Below are 22,749 nucleotides of genomic sequence, written 5' to 3' on the forward strand. Positions count from 1 at the left end.
GGTGGGCGGGGCGACCGGCGGGGCCTGAGGCGGTGGCAAGATGGCGGCCGCTCCTCAGGCCGCCGGTAGAGGGCGCGGGGCGACCGGGGATGGGGCAGGCGCCGGCTCGCCCAGCGGCTGCGGGCGGGGAGCAGCGATTGCGGCCTGGTCTGCCCGCGGCAGAGAGGGAGGGGAAGGGGCTGCGCCATGGACCGGTTCGCCTGGACCAGTGGGTTGCTGGAGCTGGGGGAGACGCTGGTGGTCCAGCAGCGCGGCGTGCGGCTCTGCGACGGGGAGGAGAAGGTGACGGGAGAGGCTCTGCGCGGGGCCTGGCGGCGCGGCGGAGGCCGGGGCAGGGGGGAAAGGGCACGGCCGTGGGCCCCAGCCAACGGGGGCGGGTGGGGACGTGACTGTGGGTGGTATCGGGCGAGAGGGGGCCTGGGCTGCCGGTCGGAGATGCGGAGGTTTCGCTCCGGGGCCTGGCAGGGTTGGGCTCTGTGAGAAGGATCGTTCGGGAGAAAATCCAGGCTTTGTGGGACCGCGGAAGGCCTTGGATGGCGTATGCCCCGTGGAGGGAGGGTTGGCATCCCCACAGGGCGCCTGTAGCTGGTGTCACTGCCATGAAACTTAATGTCCAGTGCTTGGGCCGTCACTGTCTTTCTCTGTCGGGGCCAACCTCACCCCCGTGGTGAGGTTGTCTGCTTTGAGCAAGCTGTCTGCTTTGGCTTGGATGCCATGTACAGGGTGTGGCATACAATTCACAGCCATCATTCTGCTAGCCGTAAAATGCGCTTTAGCTCTGGCCATGGAGTGTGCCCTCTTGCCCTCTGCTCTCACCTGAGCGTGCTCAGTTATTGTTTTGTATCACGCCTAGAGTAACTCGATCTCTCCTCATTTTTCCTCACCAGAATAGGTGCATACTATCATAAAAAACTGTAAAAAACCATGCCCCCAGTTTTACAAGTAGGATGCAATTTGCTAACACAGATTTTTCCAAATACTGATGTCTGTCTGATAAAAAACTTTTCAACAATAAAATGGATACAAGCAATACTCCTATGTGATAGGCCAGAAGATTTCAGACTGTGCGTACCATCTTATTAGGCTGCTTTGCTTTTTTGCATAACTTGTACTTTCTTTGTCAGCAAATAGCGTTCGAAAGCCAACAGTCCTGTTTAAAATATGATATTTAGGAATGTTTATATATCTTGCACAGCATATGGAGGGAGGATCCTTCAGGATTTCCTGGGGGTAGGTTTATACAGTTGAAAAAGGAAGTTTGTGTATATCCATCTAATCGTTTTATACTAATTTTCTCCATTGTAATTCATTTATTGTGCTTTCTGAAAAAGGAGAGTGTTATCAAAATAGTGGCTTGTTGAATCCGATTACTATGTTGTGGTAATGTGTAATGTTTCCAAGATAAGTATTTATGCAAACTTACTGGTTAAATTGGTTGTTGATCTGCTTTATTTTCTATTTTATTTTATAGGTGAAATTTGATAGCGGAGTACTACTCCTTAGCACACACAGACTAATCTGGAGGGATCAGAAGAATCATGTAAGTCCCACTTTTGTCTCTTTTAGGTCATTCAATTGTCAATTCCATAATAAACATCAGGTAGCTTGCAATGAAAAGACTGTACATGGAGAGGAGATTTTTCTTTCCTTTGTGTGTGTTTTGTTTTACAAGTATAGTCCATTTTTTGTCTCACAGTGGAAAGAAAATTAGGTACAGGAAAGTTTTTTCACCCAATTCTTCTTTAATAAAAGAATCGTGCAGAGATGAGGAGGGATGGGAATGAATCATATAAATTTTCCTTTTCTACAGCACAAAATAGAGGAGAAAAGAGCCTGATATCATGCAATAAAAAACATTGGTTTTGAGACTGAAATTGAATGTGTCAGGCAAGTCTTGTGAACTCCTCTCCCATGCACCTTGTCTAGCAAGACCTTTTCTTCCTCATTGTTTTCAAGTCCAAGTTTCCGTGTCCTTTCCTCCCACCACATAGTCCCAGACCATGATTTGATAATTTTGTATGGGTTTTACCTTCCCAACTGGCTCTTCCGCTGGTGAACCATCCATTAATTGAACCAGAACATTTGTCTGTATTGATATGGAGAATTAACTCAGAGGTTAAGTGGCAGCGGCAGATCTACACTGTAATACTGCTGCTGAATGCTTTGTATGATCAAGTCACAGCCTGAGACTGCAGGCTAGAAATGGGAAAGAAAGACTACAAACACATATAAAGTTCTAAGCATAGTCTGTGACAGTGTGCACCATTTTGCAGCTGCAATTGAAGGAGAAGCCCTCCTCAGAACCAGGTTGGATTATGCTTGTTTTGGACACAATCTTTTAGAAATTTATCCCTGGAAGCCAAAGTTTACACAGAGCATGTTTGGTTGACAGCTTTTCAAAGGCTTATTATATTCCAGTGGACTAGTTTTGCGCAAGCATAGCTGAAGCATTTCTCACACCCAAAGGCCATTCCCTACCAAATACCACGTTCCTGCTCCAAAGCAGGGAGCTACTAAGAGCCTTCTAAAGGTAAGGTCACCAAGGATGTTCTTTATTTGGCAAAGCAATATATTTTTTCTTTAGGGATAGTCTGCAGGAAGAGCAGAACTATTTTTAGTACAAATTTTTCAAAATGTTTTGAGAGCTGGTCCCCAGGGTGGGGTTACTGTTAAACGAGACAGGGGTTGATGGTCCAGACCATGAGCTATTCTGTATAAATCAACTTTTTTTTGGCACAGTCGGTGTGAGATAATTTATCTGTGCAAAACTGTCTGTGTAAATTGCTGCTTCTTTCTTCATTAGCATCTCTTCTTGACAGGTGGGCGTGTACTGCAATGTGCACTGCTTCTAATATTCTTACTTTGACTTTTTACTTGCTTGGAGTAACATTGCACATTATGGCTTCAGCAAGTCTAACAACTGTCCATAGCCCCATTCTCTCCTTCCCAACAAAAGGATGACATTTGTTTCTTCTCCTTGCTTCTCCCCCTGCTCCTAGGCCACATGATTCCTTGTACTCTTTTAGAAGAGTACAAGAGGTCATTGAATTTGTTAAATCGTCAGAGAAGAAACTTGGACAATAAAAAAGTAGTTTTCTTTTAACAAATTAATTTTACTCAGCAAAGGTTCTGACAAGCTCTAGGCTCAATTAAGAGAAGGGGCAAAAACGTGGCCAGGAGATAAGCAAAAATTACCCAGTTCTGGTCTAATATAGACCAGTTCTGCTTCAGCAGAGCCAGGTTTGGTTTTTTATGTTAAATCTATGGTATACAAATAACTTTGTTGCTGTGGTAAATGAAGCTGATTATTTCTCAAGCTCTTGGGATGGAAGCATGGGGAACACAGTGCCCTTTTATTTTCGTGGTAAGTTGTTGGCCAAGCTCAGCCTTAGAAACCTTAGCTAGCTTACGCAGAATGGAGTTGTAGACGGTCCCCTTTTACAGTGTCAGAAAACTTTAGTAATAAATTATGCACTTGTTAGGTTAACATAGCAAACATTTTTACAAAAAGAGACAGTTGTGTTTTATAGCTGCTGTTGTTACATACCATCTCAGTTGAACCGTGTACAAAATACGGTTATTTCCAAAGCAAAAAATATGTAATTCGTTTAGAGTTTGTTACATAGCTAGATTTGTATAACATTTCAAATCATAAAATGTGAATGTGAGACATCAGAAAAAATATCCAAATAAACTTTGGTTTCATATACCCACAGCATTTTTAATGCATCTCTCTTTTTGTGTCACTCCTCTTGCTTCTCTCACCAGAAAGGGCTGATTCAAAGTCCTTGGGCTTACAACAACTTCATAACTCTTTAGCTGTGAACTAAATGAATCAATCATTTTGACAATGTACATACTATATGTAATGGGGCTCTTTTGTAATTTTCGAAAACTTTTTTAACAGAAGCATTGTTTTGCCTGTATTTTAAGTGTTAAGACCTATGTTGGTGTTTTACAAACAGTAACAGTTCTATACATCAACTGTAAAATCTGTGGCCACTGAAGGCTCTAAAGAGCTCACATTAAGAATTTTTAGAACAGGAAGTACAACCCATGTTTTTTCACCAATGAGAAATTCACACATTAGTCGGAGTTCCTGCATGTATACTTCCCTAATCTCTAATTTAGTGAGTATTTAATCATTTAATGCAAAGAGGAACAATTTTGGTAGTAGGGATTGAGAGGGCCCTGTAACAGTGTTCGCTGTAGCCCGGCGTTAGGCACACCCTCGTGGCAGGTGGAAGAGGGAGGTTTAAAGAGGGACTGTGACCTGTGTTTCCTGTATACTGGGTGACTGTGTGAATCACCGAGAGGATGTTCACCAAAACAGGACCAGGCACCTAATTAGATGCTGTGAATTGCATCTTGAGCAATTTCTGTCTCAAATGCATATAGGAAGTTTAGCCTGGGTAGGTTAGTCTCCCACAGATGGATGCAGTTTTGTTTCTTGCTCTGTTTTGTTTTTTCTAAAGCACAGTCCAGTAGATGTGTGTTGAGATGCATTAACTGCTGGATTAAGTCCATGGGTGTGGGATAGATGGAGAAGTTTCTATTTGGTGTTTCACCACTCAAAGGATAGTCTAGTTTTTCAGGTGTTCAACACGTAAAAGACTGGTGCTTTTGGATATTGTTTTAGCTCCCAAAGTAACACTAATGCAAAAAACTTAAGAACCTGTGAACATTGTGTACCTACAGGGTTAAGCTGCAGTAGTGTGGAAATTTTAGTCTTTAAATTTTGAATTTAAATACTAAAGATTTGCTAAATTCCAGAGTCCTCCTATGAATCAGGTGTCAATGTATTGACATTTAAGTTTGTTTTTTTATTACCTAGAATGCAGCTTCAAGTTTGTATTAAATTTTCTATTTATATTTCTCTTTAATATATTGTTTCAATTGTTACCATCATATTTGTACGGAGTGCCTCAGGCAGCACCAGTAGAAATCCGTACTGTTTGTGAAATGGGGAAAAAGAACACTTGGTTTTAGAGAATGAATAGTCAGGATATGGCTTTAATTTCAGTTGGGTTTGTGTTGCTTATTCCAGGAGTGCTGCATTGCTTTACCTCTGTCTCAGATTGTCTTTATTGAAGAGCAAGCAGCTGGGATAGGAAAAAGGTAAGGTGATAGTCATCGTCTTTTTCAGATGGATACTTTGCACATGCATATTATGTGATGTACCAAAGATTATATATTAATTCATGGTGGGTTCCATTTGCAATCCAAGTTTCCAGACTGACAGCCTCAAGGACCTGCTTTCCTCGCTTGAGATCAAACGTGTAAGAGTCATGACAAAGCACTGTTTGATATGATTTGTAAAATAACTGTCTTCTTATCACTAAACAAGTATGTGTTCTAGCTTGCCATTTTCATTTGCTTAGTCATAAATTTTTCTAGGTCTAAATTTGCAAGCTAATTTTAGTCTTTTGTGCCACAGAACTGGTTGGGGATAGAAACTCTGCCAGATCCCATATTATATACCTTTTCATGACCATATGACTGATTTTGAGCATGGAAATGCTAGTGATGGTTAAAAGGAGTTCAGGTGTTTCCACTCACTTGAATAATGAATTCAGAATGGTACGTGTATAAAGAAGTTTCACAAGAAAAAGAGAAAAAACTATTAACTGGAGAAATATATATGTAGTTGACATCTGCTTGCAGCCTTCAGTCAGATGGGTAAGGAAATATGCTGGGGGTATCCAGAAAAAATCAGGTAATTCACCAATGCTGGAGAAGTCAAGTAAGTAAAGACCCATTAAAAAAGTGTCAGTAAAATGAAATGGGAACGGCGGACTTGTAGTCATGCTGTGGTAGCAGTCTGTTATGTTCCTAAAATAATGCTATCTCAAGGTTTGTTTTGGTGGTAGGTGTCATTTTCAACTGTTATTTCCATGCATGTTACCTTTGAATGTTGGTTTTGGATAAATTCACATACAGTGTTCCTAAGTGACATATACAAGTGGGATAGATTAAACATAATATTGAGACCTTTTGTTTTCCTGTGACAAACATAGTGTATTTTGGCAATAGGCTGCTTTGGCTGCTTTGGCAGCAAGTCAAAAGCCAAATCGAATGACTACTCGATAATTGGTTTTTATCTTAACTAAAAGATTTTTCAGAAATTCCTGCTTGAAATGTTAAAATTTGTTATGTTTATTTCTTAAGAATTGCTGGTGTATACATTTTAAATTTGTGAGATGTAGTGGTTTTAGAGGTTATAGTAGTTTTTATGCAAGATCTAGAATATTGAATCAAAATACTTAAATGTTGATGCACAAATGTAAAGCATTATTTGACACACTTTAACTCTTATGTGAGATAAAGTTAATAGAGTCTTTGATTAAATGGCTAACTTTGACCAAGAAATAATTTTTTTAGATATTACAGAAAGCTGCCTCTTTTTCCTTTAACTTTTTTTTAGTGCCAAAATAGTAGTTCATCTTCATCCTGCTTCTTCAAACAAAGAGCCTGGTCCATTCCAAAGCAGCAAATATTCCTACATCAAACTTTCTTTCAAAGAACATGGGCAGATTGAGGTAAGTTTTGTACCATGCAAGCTCAGCACATCAGATTTTTGGACACGCTTTTCTCCTCTTGCTGCATTAGTGATAGTTTTCCATGATCTTTCCATGTTTACTTTTGAGGTGGAGCTTTTTCAATACATCCTTTTTGAAGACAAACACTGTGAGCCTTCAGGGTTCCATACTTTGGTTAAATAATGCAAATAGAGTTCCAAAAATGTCAAGAGGCTTTGTTCTTATTTTAGTAGATTTAATATAATCTTATACTTTCTTTTTTAATCTTTTAAATTGAACACAGGATTAAGTCTTTGAAATCTGTTAAATGTTTAACAGAGTAAAGGTTGTTTCTTTGTAGCTAACCCTCTACTAAACAGGAATCAAGCAGCTTCTTCCTAAGCGTCTCTCTAATTTTATTGCTGAACACTTTTTGTTGCCTCAGAGCTTTATTTCAGCTTATGTTTTATAAATCTTTATTGTTTTTACCTATACCAAATTTCAGAGGCCTTGAGTATTCTAAAAAACCGTAATATATTTTTAAAAGAAGGCTTAAAAACAAAGAAATTGCACTCTGTAAAGAAATCGCACAGTCTAAGATCCTCCCTTGAAGAGACTGAGAACTCTTAACTTTGAACAATGAAAAAAGCCACACCTGTTCACTGCAGCAAATCAGATTTTCAACTTGAATTAGTTATAAATGTCTTATAAATGCATTTGCTTGATGAGACTCACTTTCATTTCTTTGTGAGCAGTTTTCAGCTCAGAATGAGTGTAGATTTATCCTTAGTTATACTTGTATAGGTGTTTTGCCTAGTTGTAACCTTTATTATTTTAATGTTAATGTTCGTGTCTGAAAATCAGACTTACTGTGCTTACTGGTTTCCTAGCCTATCAATTACACTCCAGATCTTTTTTTATAACTTCAGAATGCTTTCCTGTGAACTCTGAACAACCATAAGAATGGAATAGATTTTCTTTCTGGATTTTGGTCAGTGCGGTATACTAATTAACTAATGCCACCTTTTGGTATTAGTAATAAACAAATACATGTAACTGATCTGTGTGGTTGAATTGTTCTGTGACATTGTTGAATTAACAGACCAATAGTAATTGGATTGTTCAACTTTCCTTCCTTTTAAAAGCATGCCTTTGAGCAAACCTTGAAATTTTTAACTTTAGCATGTTTTGGAACATTTTGAATATCTGGCACTCTTTACTGTTTGCAGTTCTATAGACGATTATCAGAAGAAATGACACAAAGGAGATGGGAGACCATGCCTACTGGTCAGACCATCCAAGTTAACAAGGATCCACAGGTATGTGTAGAGCTTCTGAGCAGAATCTGTATGTGATCTCTTGTTTCCACTTCTTGCTGCCCCCATATCCTGCATCTGGCATGCCTCTCTAACCAACACGGTGGGCATGTGTGGGAATTCAGCTTTACTTTGCCTATTTCTTCACTGGCGTAAATTAGTTTCTCCTTTGCAGTTTTCACCTGATATAGAGCACTGTAGCCTCTCTTCCTTGAGTGTGTTTAGACTTGAATAGTTGATAATGAGTTTTTTAAATATAGTCAGACAGCCCCCCCCCGCACACATACACACTTATGCAAATATTATGTATATATTTGCATATAATTTTATTGAACATGAGAGATCTAATGAAGCTGAAAGACTTTTGGTCTTAATTATAACTTCTGTTTTATTTTTGGTGGCTGGAAGTCAAATACATACTTTTATATAACTCTTTGGAACATGGAACTTTTATATAACTTTGGAACTTATATATGCTCGATTTAAATGTTTATTCTAAACGGACAGTTGTTACAGAGAATCTCTGTCATATGTTTTTAGATTGTCTTCTTTAGCTCTCTGCATACTTCTAGGTTATAAACTCTCATAAACATGTAGATGTTCGTTCTTTATACGAATATGTTGAATCATAGAATCAGAGAATGGTTTGGGTTGGAAGGGACCTTAAAGATCATCTAGTTCCCAACCCCCTGCCATGGGCAGGGACACCTCCCACTAGACCAGGCTGCTCAAAGCCCCATCCAGCCTGGCCTTAAACACCTCCAGGGATGGGGCATCCACAGCTTCTCTGGGCAACCTGTTTGAGTGTCTCACCACCCTCACAGTAAAGAATTTCTTCCTAAAATCTAACCTGAATCTGCCCTCTTTCAGTTTAAAACTGTTACCCCATGTCCTATCACTACACTCCCTGATGATGAGTCCCTCCCCATCTTTCCCGTAGGCCCCCTTTAGGTACTGAAAGGCTGCTATAAGGTCTCCTCGGAGCCTTTTCTCCAGGCTGAACAATCCCAGCTCTCTCAGCCTGTCTTCATAGGCGAGGTGCTCCAGCCCTCTAATCATCTTCATGGCCCTCCGCTGGGCCTGTTCCAACAGGTCCATGTCCTTCTAATGTTGGGGGTCCCAGAGCTGGACACAGTATTCCAGGTGGGGTCTCATGAGAGCAGAGTAGAGGGACAGAATCACCTCCCTTGCCCTGCTGGCCACGCTTCTTATGATGCAGCCCAGGATGTGGTTGGCTTTCTGGGCTGCGGTGCACGTTGCCGGCTCATGTTTTGCTTCTCATTAACCAACACCCCCAAGTCCTTCTCCTCAGGCCTGCTCTCAGTCCATTCTCTGCCCAGCCTGTATTTGTGCCTGGGATTGCCTGACCCACATGAAGGACCTTGCACTTGGCCTCGTTGAACTTCATGACTTACTTTTGCACAGGCCCACCTCTCAAGCCTGTCCAGGTCCCTCTGATTGGCATCCCCGCCCTCCAGCGTGTTGACCGCTACACACAGCTTGGTGATGTCAAATATATGTCAAATATATGAATATATTAAACATATAGTACTATATGAATGAAATAGGATGATTTGAAGATTGTTCAACATCAAATCACATATGTCCTCCGTTATAAATGTAGTACCTATAAATATAGTTGCATTTGGACTAATGGGGAAGCCTGTACCCTGCATCAATAATCACTTAATGAAAATGCCTTACCTCCTGTTCTTGTACTTAAGTCATAGCAAATCATTAACACCAGTGCTAAGCTTTGCAGTCAGAGATTTGAGGGCTGTCACTACTGCCATTTAGGTACCAGCCTTTCTAAAACATACTTGGCATCAAATGAGAGGTTCACCATCACCTTGAGGTGATCATCTTTAGATACACTCACGCATTTCCACTGCTCTAGTATAGGTGTTCATAGACTGGATCAGGCTATTAAGCATCTTCATATTAATAGCTTCAACATAATAATCTTATTATCTGTCTAGTACAGCAAATTCATACATGCTTTACACTTAATGTTTATTTTCTTATGCTGGTTTAAAAAATACTTTCAAGAAATACATGAAATATTGTATGCATGATATCAGCTCTTTGGGGGAACGTTTCCTGTCTTCTAAATGTAAGGTTTTTCACAGTGAGGCGGATGAGAAAACTTAGCATTTCCTATTTTGATTCCTTTCATTATTTTCTTTTGCAGGCAGGAAGAATAAGGGCTGTAGGAATTGTGGGGATTGAAAGGAAATTAGAGGAAAAAAGAAAAGAGACTGACAAAAACATTTCCGAGGTAAATACTACTGAAGTTTCAAGGTCAACCACCTGTCTGAGCCATTTACATTCATTCACACTTTCTTGTAGGGGCAGCTGAGAGTATTTATTGGTTTTATTGAGAAGTCTGAATTGATTAAGAGTGCATAATTTATGGTTATTTGCTTTGTTTAACTGGCTTTTTAATATATATAAAGGTGCTTCATTAAAACCATTCCTTTCAAGAAAGTTGTTCTTTGAAACTAACAGTGTGTATTTATAATATTAACTTTGGTACAGTTAGAAATCTGAGTTCAGTGACTTTTCACCAGTAGAAGCAGAACACAAAGGCAGAAACTATTACAAGTTTGGGGTTTTTTTCCTTCTGTTTTTTTTTTTTACAGCTAATTTTGTTTTCAATTGAAAATTTAATATATATATTAAGAAGAATGCGCTGATCCAAGTGTCTGCATATTACTGTGGCGAAGTTAGGTTTTCATCTTATAAATATTCCATTTTTAAATGTTAGATTTAGGCTTGCAATTACAGTAAAATGTTCTGCAGTCCAGGCATCAGCAAGATGTTCTGGGAGACCATCCTCTTCCCTAGAAACAGTACAGTAGTTGGATTGCAGATATCAATACTGATGGACAACAGAGGCAATGAATTTCTTCATATATACCTGGGAGCAATATCCTTAAAAATAGTCTGATTCTGTCTTGGTAGTAGAGATTTATACAGATGTACTCATAAACTAAATGCAACAGATTTGTTCTTGTGGCAAAGCTTTACGGGATTCAGTGTGCCACAATAAAAAAGGCATTCACAGCTCTGATGCATAAGAAAATTATAGTACCTTGCAGGCCACATGCTGTTTCAGATACTGGTAGCATTAAACTTTTTCCTTTCTGCTTATAAGGAACGTAATGAATGAAATTCTGTGTGTAGTTCAAAAGGTATTGTGCTTACATGCATGTGTATATAGTTCAAAAGGTATTGTCTGGTTATTTTTTCCTTTAGTAGCTTTGTCAGAGAGTAAAAGAAATCCATTTATACGTGTTGTATGAACGGAGGAAAACCATGACTTGTAAAATCCTGCCTTCCTCCAGCTTTAAATGTTATAAATGACTTAATTTAAAAAATGGTGCCCTGGCTTCCAGGAAAAGGCTTCCTGCATCTGCTGTTCACTGCTGATAAGAATCCAGTTCTTTAGCCTTTTGTTTATCTGAGGAAGTTCCTGTTAGGTGTGTGCACATTCCCCTTTGTTTCCAGGCCTGCCCTCGGTGAGTCAGGCAGAGGAGGAGTTAGACACAGCATGCTGTTTATTTAGCTAAATCAAGGGTTCTTTTGACGAATGATGTTTTCATGCAGGTTATAGAGGTTCGAAATAAGCTGGGAAAAACCTTGTTAGAAAACTTTGTGTTGATGTCTCATACGAGTATAGTAGAAGGACTTTGATTTACACTAGAGATTTCGAAATCTATTGAAAATTACTGAATTTGGGAGATTAGGAAGTAAGAAGAAATGCTCCAAAGAGAAGCTTTTGTTCTGATAGTGGTAGATCATTGTTATACGATGGTATATTTTCTTTTTTCCCCTTGGATCTAGCTATATCACACTTAATTTTGGATACCTAATTTAGGTTCCAAGTGTTAAGAGGCTAGACTTTCTCCAGTCAGTGGAGAAGCACTGGCACCATTAGGAGAGATTCAGATGAAAAGCCTGGAGGTACCTCTTTCTCTTTGCATGTTGAATCTCAGACCAATAAGCTTCTAAGTGAGGTGCCCAAATGTAGATGGGAGCAATCGGGTCTTCCTGCGCAAATTCTACTAAAATGTGTCTTTCTACTGGGGGATTAGTCAGAATAAACTAGGAATCGCGAGGAAGCAATGGCTAGAAGCTGTAGGCAAGATGTATCTCTGGTTGTTTGACGTACTCTAACTGAAAAACCTTCTTTTCTTGTGGCTGGAGAGGTTGGGTGCTGCTGTCAGGCAAGCTTTAGCTGAAAAGGTTCAGGAATTTTTCTCACACCAGTTATTCAAAAAAGGTTGTTTTGAAAAGGTTGACTGCCTGTGATTGCTGTCATGTGTTTGAGAGAAGCGGGTGAGAAGGCCGACTGTGTGTTGCTGAGGATGGGAGAAATGAGAGTTGCTTTTTAATGTAATTGCATTAATATAGTTGCTAACTCTTTTTTTTTTTTTACATTTTTTTTAAATGCTAGTTGTTTGCCATCACCAAAACTTCTGAATTTCAGTATGCCTTCAGCTTTTATTAAAGTATGTTTACTTAGGCCTAAAAATGCCCTTTGTGGGTTTTTGTAGAATTGTTGTTCTTAAGACCATAGCAGTTTACTAAGCTTAATAGACTTGATATAATTGTGGTTCTATGACTGGTATCCAGTTTATTACATATTTTTTGTGGAAACAAAATAAAAGGTTTCTTAGACTAGAAAAAAAAATGTTTTGTACAAATAATTTTTTCCCTTGCTCTAGCAGGTGTTTTGGTTTTTAGGTCCAACAACTAGAATTTTCAGAGGATGCTTTTTATATAGTTTTTATCTTGATTTATTTAAATCTGATCATTTGTCTCATGGACCTTATTTAATTCATTTTTTAAACTGTTTTATATTTATTATGGTAGCATCACTATCACGTGATAGTTAAATGAAGATACGTTGCCACACGTTTTCGTCACTTAAGCATACCTGTGAAAGCATATACCCTGTTCCAGTCATTTGAAATGACTGTTTCTTACTAACTTAGTAACATCTATTGATTAAAGTAAAACTGTCTTGTCAGGAGGAGTACTTCTGTAGCTTTACAGCTGGTTTGGTGCTGGCCGGAAACAAATAGATCTCTTTGAGAGAGGGTTAACTGTTGGAAGAAAACCTACCATCGCCACCAAGAAACCTTTCCCCAGCTTTTAGGAGAGCATAATAAACTTGGACAGTTTAATCTTTTCTGGGTCTCAGTATCTCATTCTTTCTTCCTGTTATATGGACTTTATAAATCATATTGAACTAGTGTTCACATACTAGAAAAGTGTGTGATTGATTGATTCTTTTCTTCATTCTTTGTATAATTTTGATTTTAAGACCTGATATAAAACAGACATATCAACCATTTACATAAAATTTCCCACACTGTAACATGCTAATCTAAAGGGATAGCAGCTCTTAAGAATTGTTTTGACAGGTGGACAAAGGCAGCTCACTGCATCCATGAAGCTGAATGCTGTAATTATACTGATCTGCAGTGTCTGCTTTTCATTTCAGGCTTTTGAGGATCTCAGCAAACTAATGGAGAAGGTATGGCACGTGTCACTTACTCAAGTAGGCTTATGCTTGTTTTCTCGGTTTTAAGCATGCTTTTTTTTCTGTTGAGCTGAAAGTTGACTTATCTCTGTGCCTTTCTTGATAGGCTAAGGAAATGGTGGAGCTATCCAAGTCAATAGCTAATAAGATTAAAGAAAAACAAGGTGACATCACTGAGGATGAGGTAAATGAATTTTGTTTTTAAAGTCAACCGAAATGTTCCTGTGCAAAGCCAAAAGCTATCGGCTTAATACATGTAACGTTAATAAAGAATACTCGATGGTTGGGCTTTTTTGTGTTTTAATTCTACATAAAGTAAAAGTGACTTACTTGTTTGGTGTTAGCTTTTCTTTTGACCCTTTCTTAAAAGCAAAGATTTTATTGCCTTGGTGTAAATTTTTGTATTTTTGACCTTTTGCTGGTCAAAAATAAATTGTAATAAGTCTCACCTTCTCTCTGCTAGTAATTGACTTTATTGATAGTAAACTGAACGGATTTATCACCAAAACTGTCTTACAGTAATAAAATCAAAGACTTTTAAAAAGCAGAATCATTCACTAGCTGATGTAGTAATTTATTTATTTGTTTAGACTATTAGGTTCAAGTCCTATCTACTGAGTATGGGTATAGCTAATCCAGTTACTAGGGAAACATATGGATCTGGTACACATTACCACATGCAACTGGCGAAGCAACTAGCTGGAATACTGCAGACACCATTAGAGGTAAAGTACCTAATTTTGCACCAGCAGTTTCCATGTGTTGCTGAATTTTGATGTCAATGTCTTTTGGCTGTAGTACTGTGCCTCTTTTTAAAGTCTCAGATTTAGCAGCACAGCTGCCTCATATTTAGTGTTTATGGAAGGAATATATATCCTCTTTCTGAATAAGAAATTTTAAATATAAGTAAAAATTTTTCTTTGGAGTAATGGCATCTCAACTTCTAATTCGCAAAATATCAGTGATGTTTAGAAAATCATACTAGCAGTCTTTCTGCTGTTAGAACAGCCCTGTATTCATCCCTGGCTGCAGAATATTACTTTTTTAAAGAAAGAATGAAACAACATTGACTTTGAAAATATAAGTAGTCAGTCTTTAAACTGCTTAAAAATTACATATTTTGCAAATATAGCACAGAGTCATTACATAGGTAGTAATTTATCTGAAGCTATTACAGAATTGCGGATTCTCACCAAAAAGTTAGATTTCATGTTGCAACTTAAAAGGCTGTGCGTCTACTAAAAAGCATACTTACTACAGTATTTTTGTGAAAGCTATGTGCTATCTACTATGATCAGAATGGAAAACTGAGCGTGTCTGAAGAGTAAAAACAGTAAATTGATTGATATATTTAATATATTGCAATTCCTTGTTCCTGTGATTTATTCTCTGCTTTAAAATCAAAGTAACTCACAGTCTTTGGGTATAGTATCAGCGTTTTTCATTTTAAAATTATTAGAGAAAGATACACCAACTTACCTCTCATGCTAGAAATACGTGGTATTGCCTGGGTAGTTTTTTTCATTAAGGTCCATCATTTAGCTCTTCTGTTTTACCCATTTAATCGGTCAAATGCAAGTTGAGATACTGTGTTTACTAGATTAATGCTATTTCTCTTACCAGTCTTGTGCTTAACACAGGAGCGAGGAGGGATCATGTCACTTACAGAAGTGTACTGTCTAGTAAATCGTGCACGAGGATTGGAGGTGAGAAATTGGTTTTATATAAATATTTTTATAAAATTTACTTCAATGATATAAGGTAATTAAAGAAAAAAGGAAAAAATATTCTCTACCAGTTCCTCATTCTACCTAACAGCATGAAGTGACCAGCCTGTTATTAAAATTAGAGGGTTTACCTTTTTCCTTTCACCTTCTTCCATGTAATGTTTACGTATCCTCTATAAGTTGTGATAACGTATGCTGCTTTTTATAATACCACGTAAAAGGGTAATTCCATCCTGATCAGGAAAGAAAACTGAAAGGACAGAAAATACTAAAGAATGGTGAATGTTTTTTGTTCGTGTTTGGTTTTTGGGGTGTTTTTGACAAAATACATCAATTCTTTCTGTAAACAGGGCAAGAAAGATTACTGTAGAACACATAGTAAGGGAACAAAAAGGAGCATAGAAGCCAAGAAAATAGACTGGACAATAGAAAGGAAGAAAACTAAAAATATTGCGTAGCCTGGTGTATTTTATAGCTGTAGTTATTAAAACTGTTTGTTTTGGTGTTATGTTGTATCCTTGAAATACAAGCTGTGAATAAATATGTTTTACTATTTTAATAGTTGCTGTCACCAGAAGATTTAGTAAATGCTTGTAAGATGCTGGAGTCACTGAAATTGCCACTAAGGTAAAAGTTTTACAGATGTATTTATAAACCATGGCACTCGTAAGTCAAACCATGGTGCTTGGATGACTTAATATTTTACCTGCAGTGGATTTCTTTGTTTTTTTTAAACAAAGTCATTCTTTGCTTAAATTATGCTGCTGTATGCACCAACATCAGCTCTACGTTAAAACATGAATTTTTAACTATGGTTCACTTTCCTAGGAAGACAACATTCTTTTTGCTTCCGATACAGTTTTTTCAGACTGGGTAAAGTGTTTAGCTGAGACCAGGCATATTGCTGTGCTTTTTTCATTCTTTTCAGATTTTGAAGGTGCTTTTAATGTTAAGTTCATTTTATAGAGCTTTTTTAATTTTTTTTTCCTTTTGTAATGTGACTATAGGTGTAGATGCATTAGAACTGTGGCCATAGGTGATGTGCACAGGGTTTTTAGTTATTTTGACCCTTTCTTTTTATTTTAGGCTTCGGATATTTGACAGTGGTGTGATGGTGATTGAACTCCAGTCTCATAATGAAGAGGAAATGGTAGCTTCTGCTTTAGAGACAGTAAGTGTACTTCACTTCCTTCAGTGTTCTGACCATGCTAGGGAAATTTAAACACATTAGGTATAAAAACTTGAGATACAGGATTTCCTTTTGAGGTTTTGAAATACAGAATATTCCATTTCCAAATCTTCTAGCAGTAATACTTAAATAGCACTTTTCATCTTCAAAGTGCTGTGCAGGCCATAGTCTTAGTCATTGCTTTCTCCTTAAGGAATAAATCACTTTTCCATCTCTTTTCAAACTTCATTAACCTTCAGCCTTCCTCCAAATCTTGTGCACTGTAGGATGAAATTCATGGCATGTATTAAGCACTTAACAGAAGTGGACTTCAGACACCGTACACAATGTGCTTGAAGGCAGTGAAAGTAGCTCTTAAATGTTGATATAGGCAGTTGTTTGGTTTGGGTTTATTTCATGAAATAGCACATTTTATGCGTAACATCTTGTGCTGAGTTTGCCGCTGTGAAGAGCACTCACTTGGAGAGTAGTGTGTATAGAATCAGGAAGAAAAAATAGTGTCAGTTTCTCAGCGTGGTAAACCTTCGTGGTCTTGCTACCTCTGGACTGTTTAAAAAGTCCTGCTATCCCATTATTTGATGCATTTTCCTGTGTCTTTTTCAGTGGGATGTAATTTTTTGGTTTTCATAGAGTAGAGGCTGATTTAGTGTATACAAAGTTAAACATCAGAGTCAAAGAGGACTTTGACTTGAGCAGTCAAGAAAAAGTAGCGCTATCACAGAGAACTTTGCACTTGATCTATGGGGTAGACCGTTCAGTGCATTTTGCATGATTGTTTCCATATAGTTTTCTCTCACCAAAAAGATTTTTATATAATTGTACATAGCTGTCTAAAAGATCCCATCATAAATTATCAAAACTAAAATACTTAAATCTTTCAATATATATTAATCCTTTCAGTTTATTATCTTATATATACAGAAAAATATCTAGTCCATCTTGAGGGGTTTTTTTCTGATTATTTTGGGTTTCTGATTGATTTGTTGCCTTCAGTAAGAGTGCTTATCTCTTTGAAAGGAAAGGAAAAACATTTTCTTGATAACAAATGAGGTCAACTGCAAAAAACAACAGATGCTTGATTTATTACCGAAGTGCCTTTTTTATTTTATTTTCATAATATGAGACTTTGACTCCATAGAAAAAATACAAGGTAGAGGCTTTGAATGAAGAAGGCAAGCCCATAAGGGAAATGGAAGATGAGATCAGACTTGTGGCCAAAAGCACCCTGTACTTAACGTATAATGTCGAGTAACGTGAGACTTCTGAGAAAAAGTGAAAGAAGTAACAGTTTCAGACAGGAGAGAGATGTGGTTTTGAACAGCTGGTGAAGACAGGAAATGATAGGGAAGTCAAAGGAACCAAAAGTCACCCTTGATGAGAGTAGTGGTTTGGGAAGGAAAGATAATTAATCACCCATGTGCATATGAGATTGCATAGCTGACTTCCATTACTCAGATTTGATCACTTAGCTTCATAAAATCTCAAGTTAGGACTAACTTAATCTGAGTTTCTGTAAAAAGGATACTGCTGAGAATGCCGCAGAATAGACCCCTCCCCAATCAGTTATGTGGGAATCAGGAAATGGTAACTACATCTGGATTTAAAAGTTTGCTTGAATCTGAATCAATGGAGAAATGGAAGAATTATTAATTTGTAGGGTAATAAAACACGTTTTTATGGGAAATTCAGTGCAGTAATAAGCCCTGACTTCACATCTAGTATCTTGAACATCCGCAGGTCCAACCTATGTGAAAACGTTTCATTTTAGCATGCATTTACCAGTGTGGTTGAGACAGTGAGAACGAAGTTTTGAGTCTCAAGACTGAACTTACCTTCTGTCTATTTTGAATGTGATGGTGGCTTTTTACTGATGCCACTAGTATGCCATAATCTAGGGTGGGGTATCAAGATTTTTGGATATACTGTGAGTAGTGGGGATATTTTAAATCAACTCAAATTCTCCACTTTCATCTGAGGTAACTTAAATTTGTAAATCAATGACATGTCTTGAACTGCAGCGTTTTATTTCCTTGCTCAGTCTTCACTGTTTGCAGAATCACTTGGTACAGTTGGGCTGTATGAATACCAATTGTGACCATAGACTGCAGTCTGTGAGCTATTTTAATTTTTCCACTTATTTTGTTCCAAGGCATTGTTTAAAAAAAAAACTGAAAGATTTTTTTTACAGATTTAACTTTTTTCTGCATTCCTCTTTTATACTTAGCAATTTTCCCAGGACACAGAAAAGGCATTTTTAAGGGGAAATACTCATAATTATTTGTACTTTTTAAAGAGACAAACAAACTACTTGTCTTAGCAAGGGACTTGCTATCAATTTATCACATCACAAAACTAGACCTGATACAGTAGCTGAGAGAACTTCGTTGTTCTTTTAATACCATAGTTTGTTTATTTGTGTGTGGTCATGTTTTGTTGTGGTTTTTTTTTTTTTTTACAGGTTTCTGAAAAGGGTTCTCTCACAGCTGACGAGTTTGCTAAGCTGGTGGGGATGTCTGTTCTCTTAGCCAAAGAAAGGTAAGTAGTTTATTAATACCTGTGTTTAATAATACCTTTGTTATCCAGTTGTCCTCAAGTAATACAGCACGTCTTCTTTTGCTTTCTCCAGGCTGCTTCTTGCTGAAAAGATGGGCCATCTTTGCAGAGATGATTCAGTGGAAGGCTTGAGATTCTACCCAAATTTATTTATGACACAAAGCTAATGTAGTTTGTGTACAATTTTTTACGTTAACAGCTAAACATGAAAGCAGAGGGCAGAACCCTTCCAACAACTGACTTTAGAATTTTTATTTTGTTAGTCAACTGCAACAGCAATGGACATTGCAATGCTTTACAGTTCTCAGGTATTTCAAGTGCTGAATCCTCTTACGTGGAACTGAAAGGAAACGGGAATCACGGAGTCAGAAGCATGTTAATTGTCTCAAGACGGCTAGCTCACATTTCAAGTTTTATTTGGTGTACTCTGTAGTTTCTCATTTCAAGAGAAGTCAGATGAAGATTCCATACAAGTGAAAGTGAAGAGAATATCCCTGTAGCCTGTCATGAGGGTCGGCACCCAGAAGACAGGTTACTGCATACTCCAATTTCAGTTTGTTTATGTCTAGAGCAACAAAGCAGACAGATGTATCCGCAGTGATAAGAAAAGTGACTTTGGTGTGTACTGAGGTATGAGGAACAAATTAGTGCAGAATAAACCCTTCTCCCTGAAGTGATGAACAGTTTTCTAAGAGAGGATCTTGGGCTCCTTGTACTTTGAGACAGAAAGAACCTGCTGCAGGAGACATTAACATATATTTATGTGAATTTAGAAAACTTGGTGTTTATTTCGTCATGTCTTATGCTAGTATCTCAGATAGAAGCATTGTTAGCACAGACTTCCTCCCTTCTCTTTCCTTGCCATCTTCCTTCCTGTCTCATGCTGCACTTTGGGTGCCCTTTCTCTGTCCTCTCTTTATGTAGCAGCGTGGAGTAGCCTGCTGTCACTCTACCAGACTCTGTGCTTTAATGTGCTTGGTTTTCATCTTGTACTTCCAATGAAAGATCATTTGTTCGTTTCATCAGCCTGTTACCTGTTTTGGAGAGATGGTTCATTTGCTTATATCTTGTGTGCAAAAATTAATGTGCTTTCAATATTGAAGGAAGGAAGAAGACCATCTCCCTGTGTTTAATAGTCATGAGGTATTGTATTGTTTGGTATTGCAGTGTTCACACTGAATGCAATTTGATAGTCTCAGCTTTCATAACTCCAGTGGAGTTGTTACATTACTCAAAGATCTGTTGTTGTGGTAATAATGGTAAGTGGATGTTTATGATCCACATCACTTAAATTTTTGGCATTTTGAAATGACCAGTTTTAATAAACAATGATATTAATTCAAGGTATGGGCAAGGACAACGTTCATGTAACTGCATTGTGGTTGTAATGGCCAAATTGACATTAGTAAAAAAAGGAGAAAAAGGCTTTTAAGAGCCTGAAAATATCTTCAGGACTATTTTGATGTTACCATAGCTTGGACAAGAGAGCCTGCCAATAACGAGTTCAATGAAGACATCCCTACAGTGATGATGCTTTTGGTTCTAGGATGCTCATTTAGATCCAGGAAATTGTGTCCTCTTACCCTTGTCACGATCAAACTTCTATGCAGTGCTTTCTTTAGGACAGTTTTTCTCTGTTTCGTGAAGGTGCTAAAACTAATGCATTTGACACAGCTGAAGGTTCCACATTGTTCTTACTATGTTAACTTGCTAGCATCATCTCTTCAGGAGCCTTATGGCTTGCTGCTTTTCTTCATCCTCCCCACAACCCACAGAAGAGATCTATGTGAGGTACGCCAAGCATCACACATCTAAGGAGGGACTGAAAAGAGAGACATTCAGAAGCAAGAAGCTGGTTTACGACAACTGTTTCTTTTGTCCCAAACCTGTCAAGGGAAAGACCAGTGGTTTGTGGGCTTGAACCTCTCCCCACAAGGGGGCACGTCTTCTGCAGAAAGAACAAAATCAGAAAGGAAATGTTGAGCGTAAACTCCCAGTCTCGGTTGCTCCAATCCTGAGCATGTCATTATCTTAATTAAGCAATAACAATACAGTCTATTTAGAATGATGGTACCTTCTCGAGCTTTTCTTTCCCAAGATTTTTCCTTGTCTCTTTTTTTTTCTACAGAGAAGAAATGTATAGGGTAAATTTTATAGCTGGTTTAGAATTTAAACATACACATGAGAAAATGACTACTAGAAAGTGATAAAAATTAAAAGATTTTCTTAAATAGACTGTTCTGTTGGTTTTTTTTCCTTCCTAAATGTTTTGGGCAGCTTTAAAATCTTTACACACCAAAATCTTTTGGTTCAGTGGGGCAGGTTTTTAAAGCGTATCATCTTTTTGCTGTCTTGTTTTGTACCTAAAAGGATACATGATTGTTTTGATCAAAAATTAAAAGGCAGAATTAAATGTAACTAGAATGTCCTAGTTCTGTTGCTGAGTAGCCCATGACCCATCCCAGCCAGAACTGCAAAACTACAGCTGCCTACACAAACACCAGTTTCGTGAGGGAGCCCATCTGAGTCTGAGCCACAGATATATCCTGTGTGTCCTGTGCCAGTGTTGGAAAGGTGCTTGACACATTTGGAAAGGTCCTTGACACATTTGAATGTATTTACCCAGCTGAAAGATAACAGAAATGATGTATCTGATACCATACTGAGAGCCAGCTGTCAGGAGAACAAGCGGAGTGAGATGTTTATGGGTATGTGGTATCGTGGTAGTCCATCACACTGTTCTAAACTGTCGTTGCCCACTCCTGTTCCCATTGGTACTACCAGCAAAAAATCTATTGACTACATTGAAGCAGGATTGTTGGAGAGAGGAAAACGTAGGAATTGCCATTTTCACAGATCGTTCTAGTTTAATACAGAAGGTGTCTGTATGAACCTTTCATGTTTTGATTATTCCTAGAATATTTGCCTCATGACATAAGGACATTATCTCATTTTGCCAGGGCTGCCCAATTACCCAGTCCTTTGAACAAAGGTTTGTAACAGAGGTGTGTTCAAAAAGTGCTTGGTTTTTTATGGAGCAGTCTTAAATTGTGATTATGCTTTTCATTTGAAAAGATGGGCCTTTTTATACTTCTGACAGGAAAAAAATGCTGCTAAGGAATCTGTACATCTTGTCCATTTCTCCTTTGCCTTTGTTTTCAGGAAAATTATATTCAGCCTATGGAAACATGGATCTAATCTGAACCGTATTTCTGAAGTGCAAGCATTTTTTTTCTCTGAAAGATAGATGTGTATCTTTAATAATCACTACTGGTTGCGTATTGATTAGCTAAATGCTTAGAAGTTCAGTTCTTCTATCAGGATGTTTGTCCAAAGGGCCCAACTGCGCTTCTTGTAAAATGAATGGAAGTATTGTAACCCATTTCATGAGGACGGTAGTGGGAGCCTGTTACTGACAGTAGAAATTCCTCCTTCCTCAAGCCTGGGTGGCTCATTTGCAACTGGACAGTTCTTTCAAAGTACACACTGAAGGGGCAGGAATGGCTGATTCAAAATTATTTGTGGATTTGATATGAAATCATTTTATTTGGGAGGAACCCCCCTCTCCAGTGTTTGTTGTTGGTTTGTTTTTTTTTTTTTTTTGAGCTAGATTGACAAATCTAACAACTACGTTGCTTCTCCTGTTTTAGCAATTCCCCTTTCATCCTAATTCTCTGCCTCAGGCATTCACATGAAATGCAAGACCTTAGTTCTAGGTTGTCATCTGCTGGGAAGATTGCAACTATCATTTTGTTCTCCCAAGAATGATCTGCAAGTACTCATGCTAAGAGGATATTCTGGGCATGTCTGTTGGCAACGTTTGTCTTTATTTTAAGGAAATACTTAAATACTTTTTGGAGCAGAGGCCCAAGTGTCATACCTCCCAGGTAGCTGT

General features: G+C 38.1%; 1 protein-coding gene across 1 annotated transcript; it reads left to right on the plus strand.

Annotated features, from left to right (window-relative positions):
* The first annotated feature begins 19 nt into the window (after positions 1-19).
* Positions 20-21,089, plus strand: VPS36 (vacuolar protein sorting 36 homolog). The gene is made up of 14 exons (XM_074566551.1): positions 20-282; positions 1,472-1,540; positions 5,048-5,118; positions 6,425-6,539; positions 7,748-7,837; positions 10,026-10,112; positions 13,347-13,379; positions 13,492-13,569; positions 13,976-14,110; positions 15,026-15,091; positions 15,675-15,739; positions 16,199-16,283; positions 18,760-18,836; positions 18,928-21,089. Exons 1-14 carry the CDS (start codon positions 187-189, stop codon positions 19,019-19,021), a joined length of 1,161 nt encoding a protein of 386 aa, XP_074422652.1. The 5' UTR covers positions 20-186; the 3' UTR covers positions 19,022-21,089.
* The last annotated feature ends 1,660 nt before the right edge of the window (positions 21,090-22,749 follow it).

The sequence above is a fragment of the Larus michahellis genome, chromosome 1, assembly GCF_964199755.1.
Source record: "Larus michahellis chromosome 1, bLarMic1.1, whole genome shotgun sequence".
Lineage (NCBI taxonomy): Eukaryota > Metazoa > Chordata > Aves > Charadriiformes > Laridae > Larus > Larus michahellis.

What these genes read in the sequence shown, in the direction of transcription:
- VPS36 (XM_074566551.1), top strand. Translation starts at nt 187, where the DNA reads ATGGACCGGTTCGCCTGGACCAGTGGGTTGCTGGAGCTGGGGGAGACG. An exon ending in AAGAACATGGGCAGATTGAG is followed by an intron (nt 6,540 to 7,747) that starts GTAAGTTTTGTA and finishes TACTGTTTGCAG; the next exon opens with TTCTATAGACGATTATCAGA. An exon ending in TCACTGAAATTGCCACTAAG is followed by an intron (nt 15,740 to 16,198) that starts GTAAAAGTTTTA and finishes TTTTTATTTTAG; the next exon opens with GCTTCGGATATTTGACAGTG.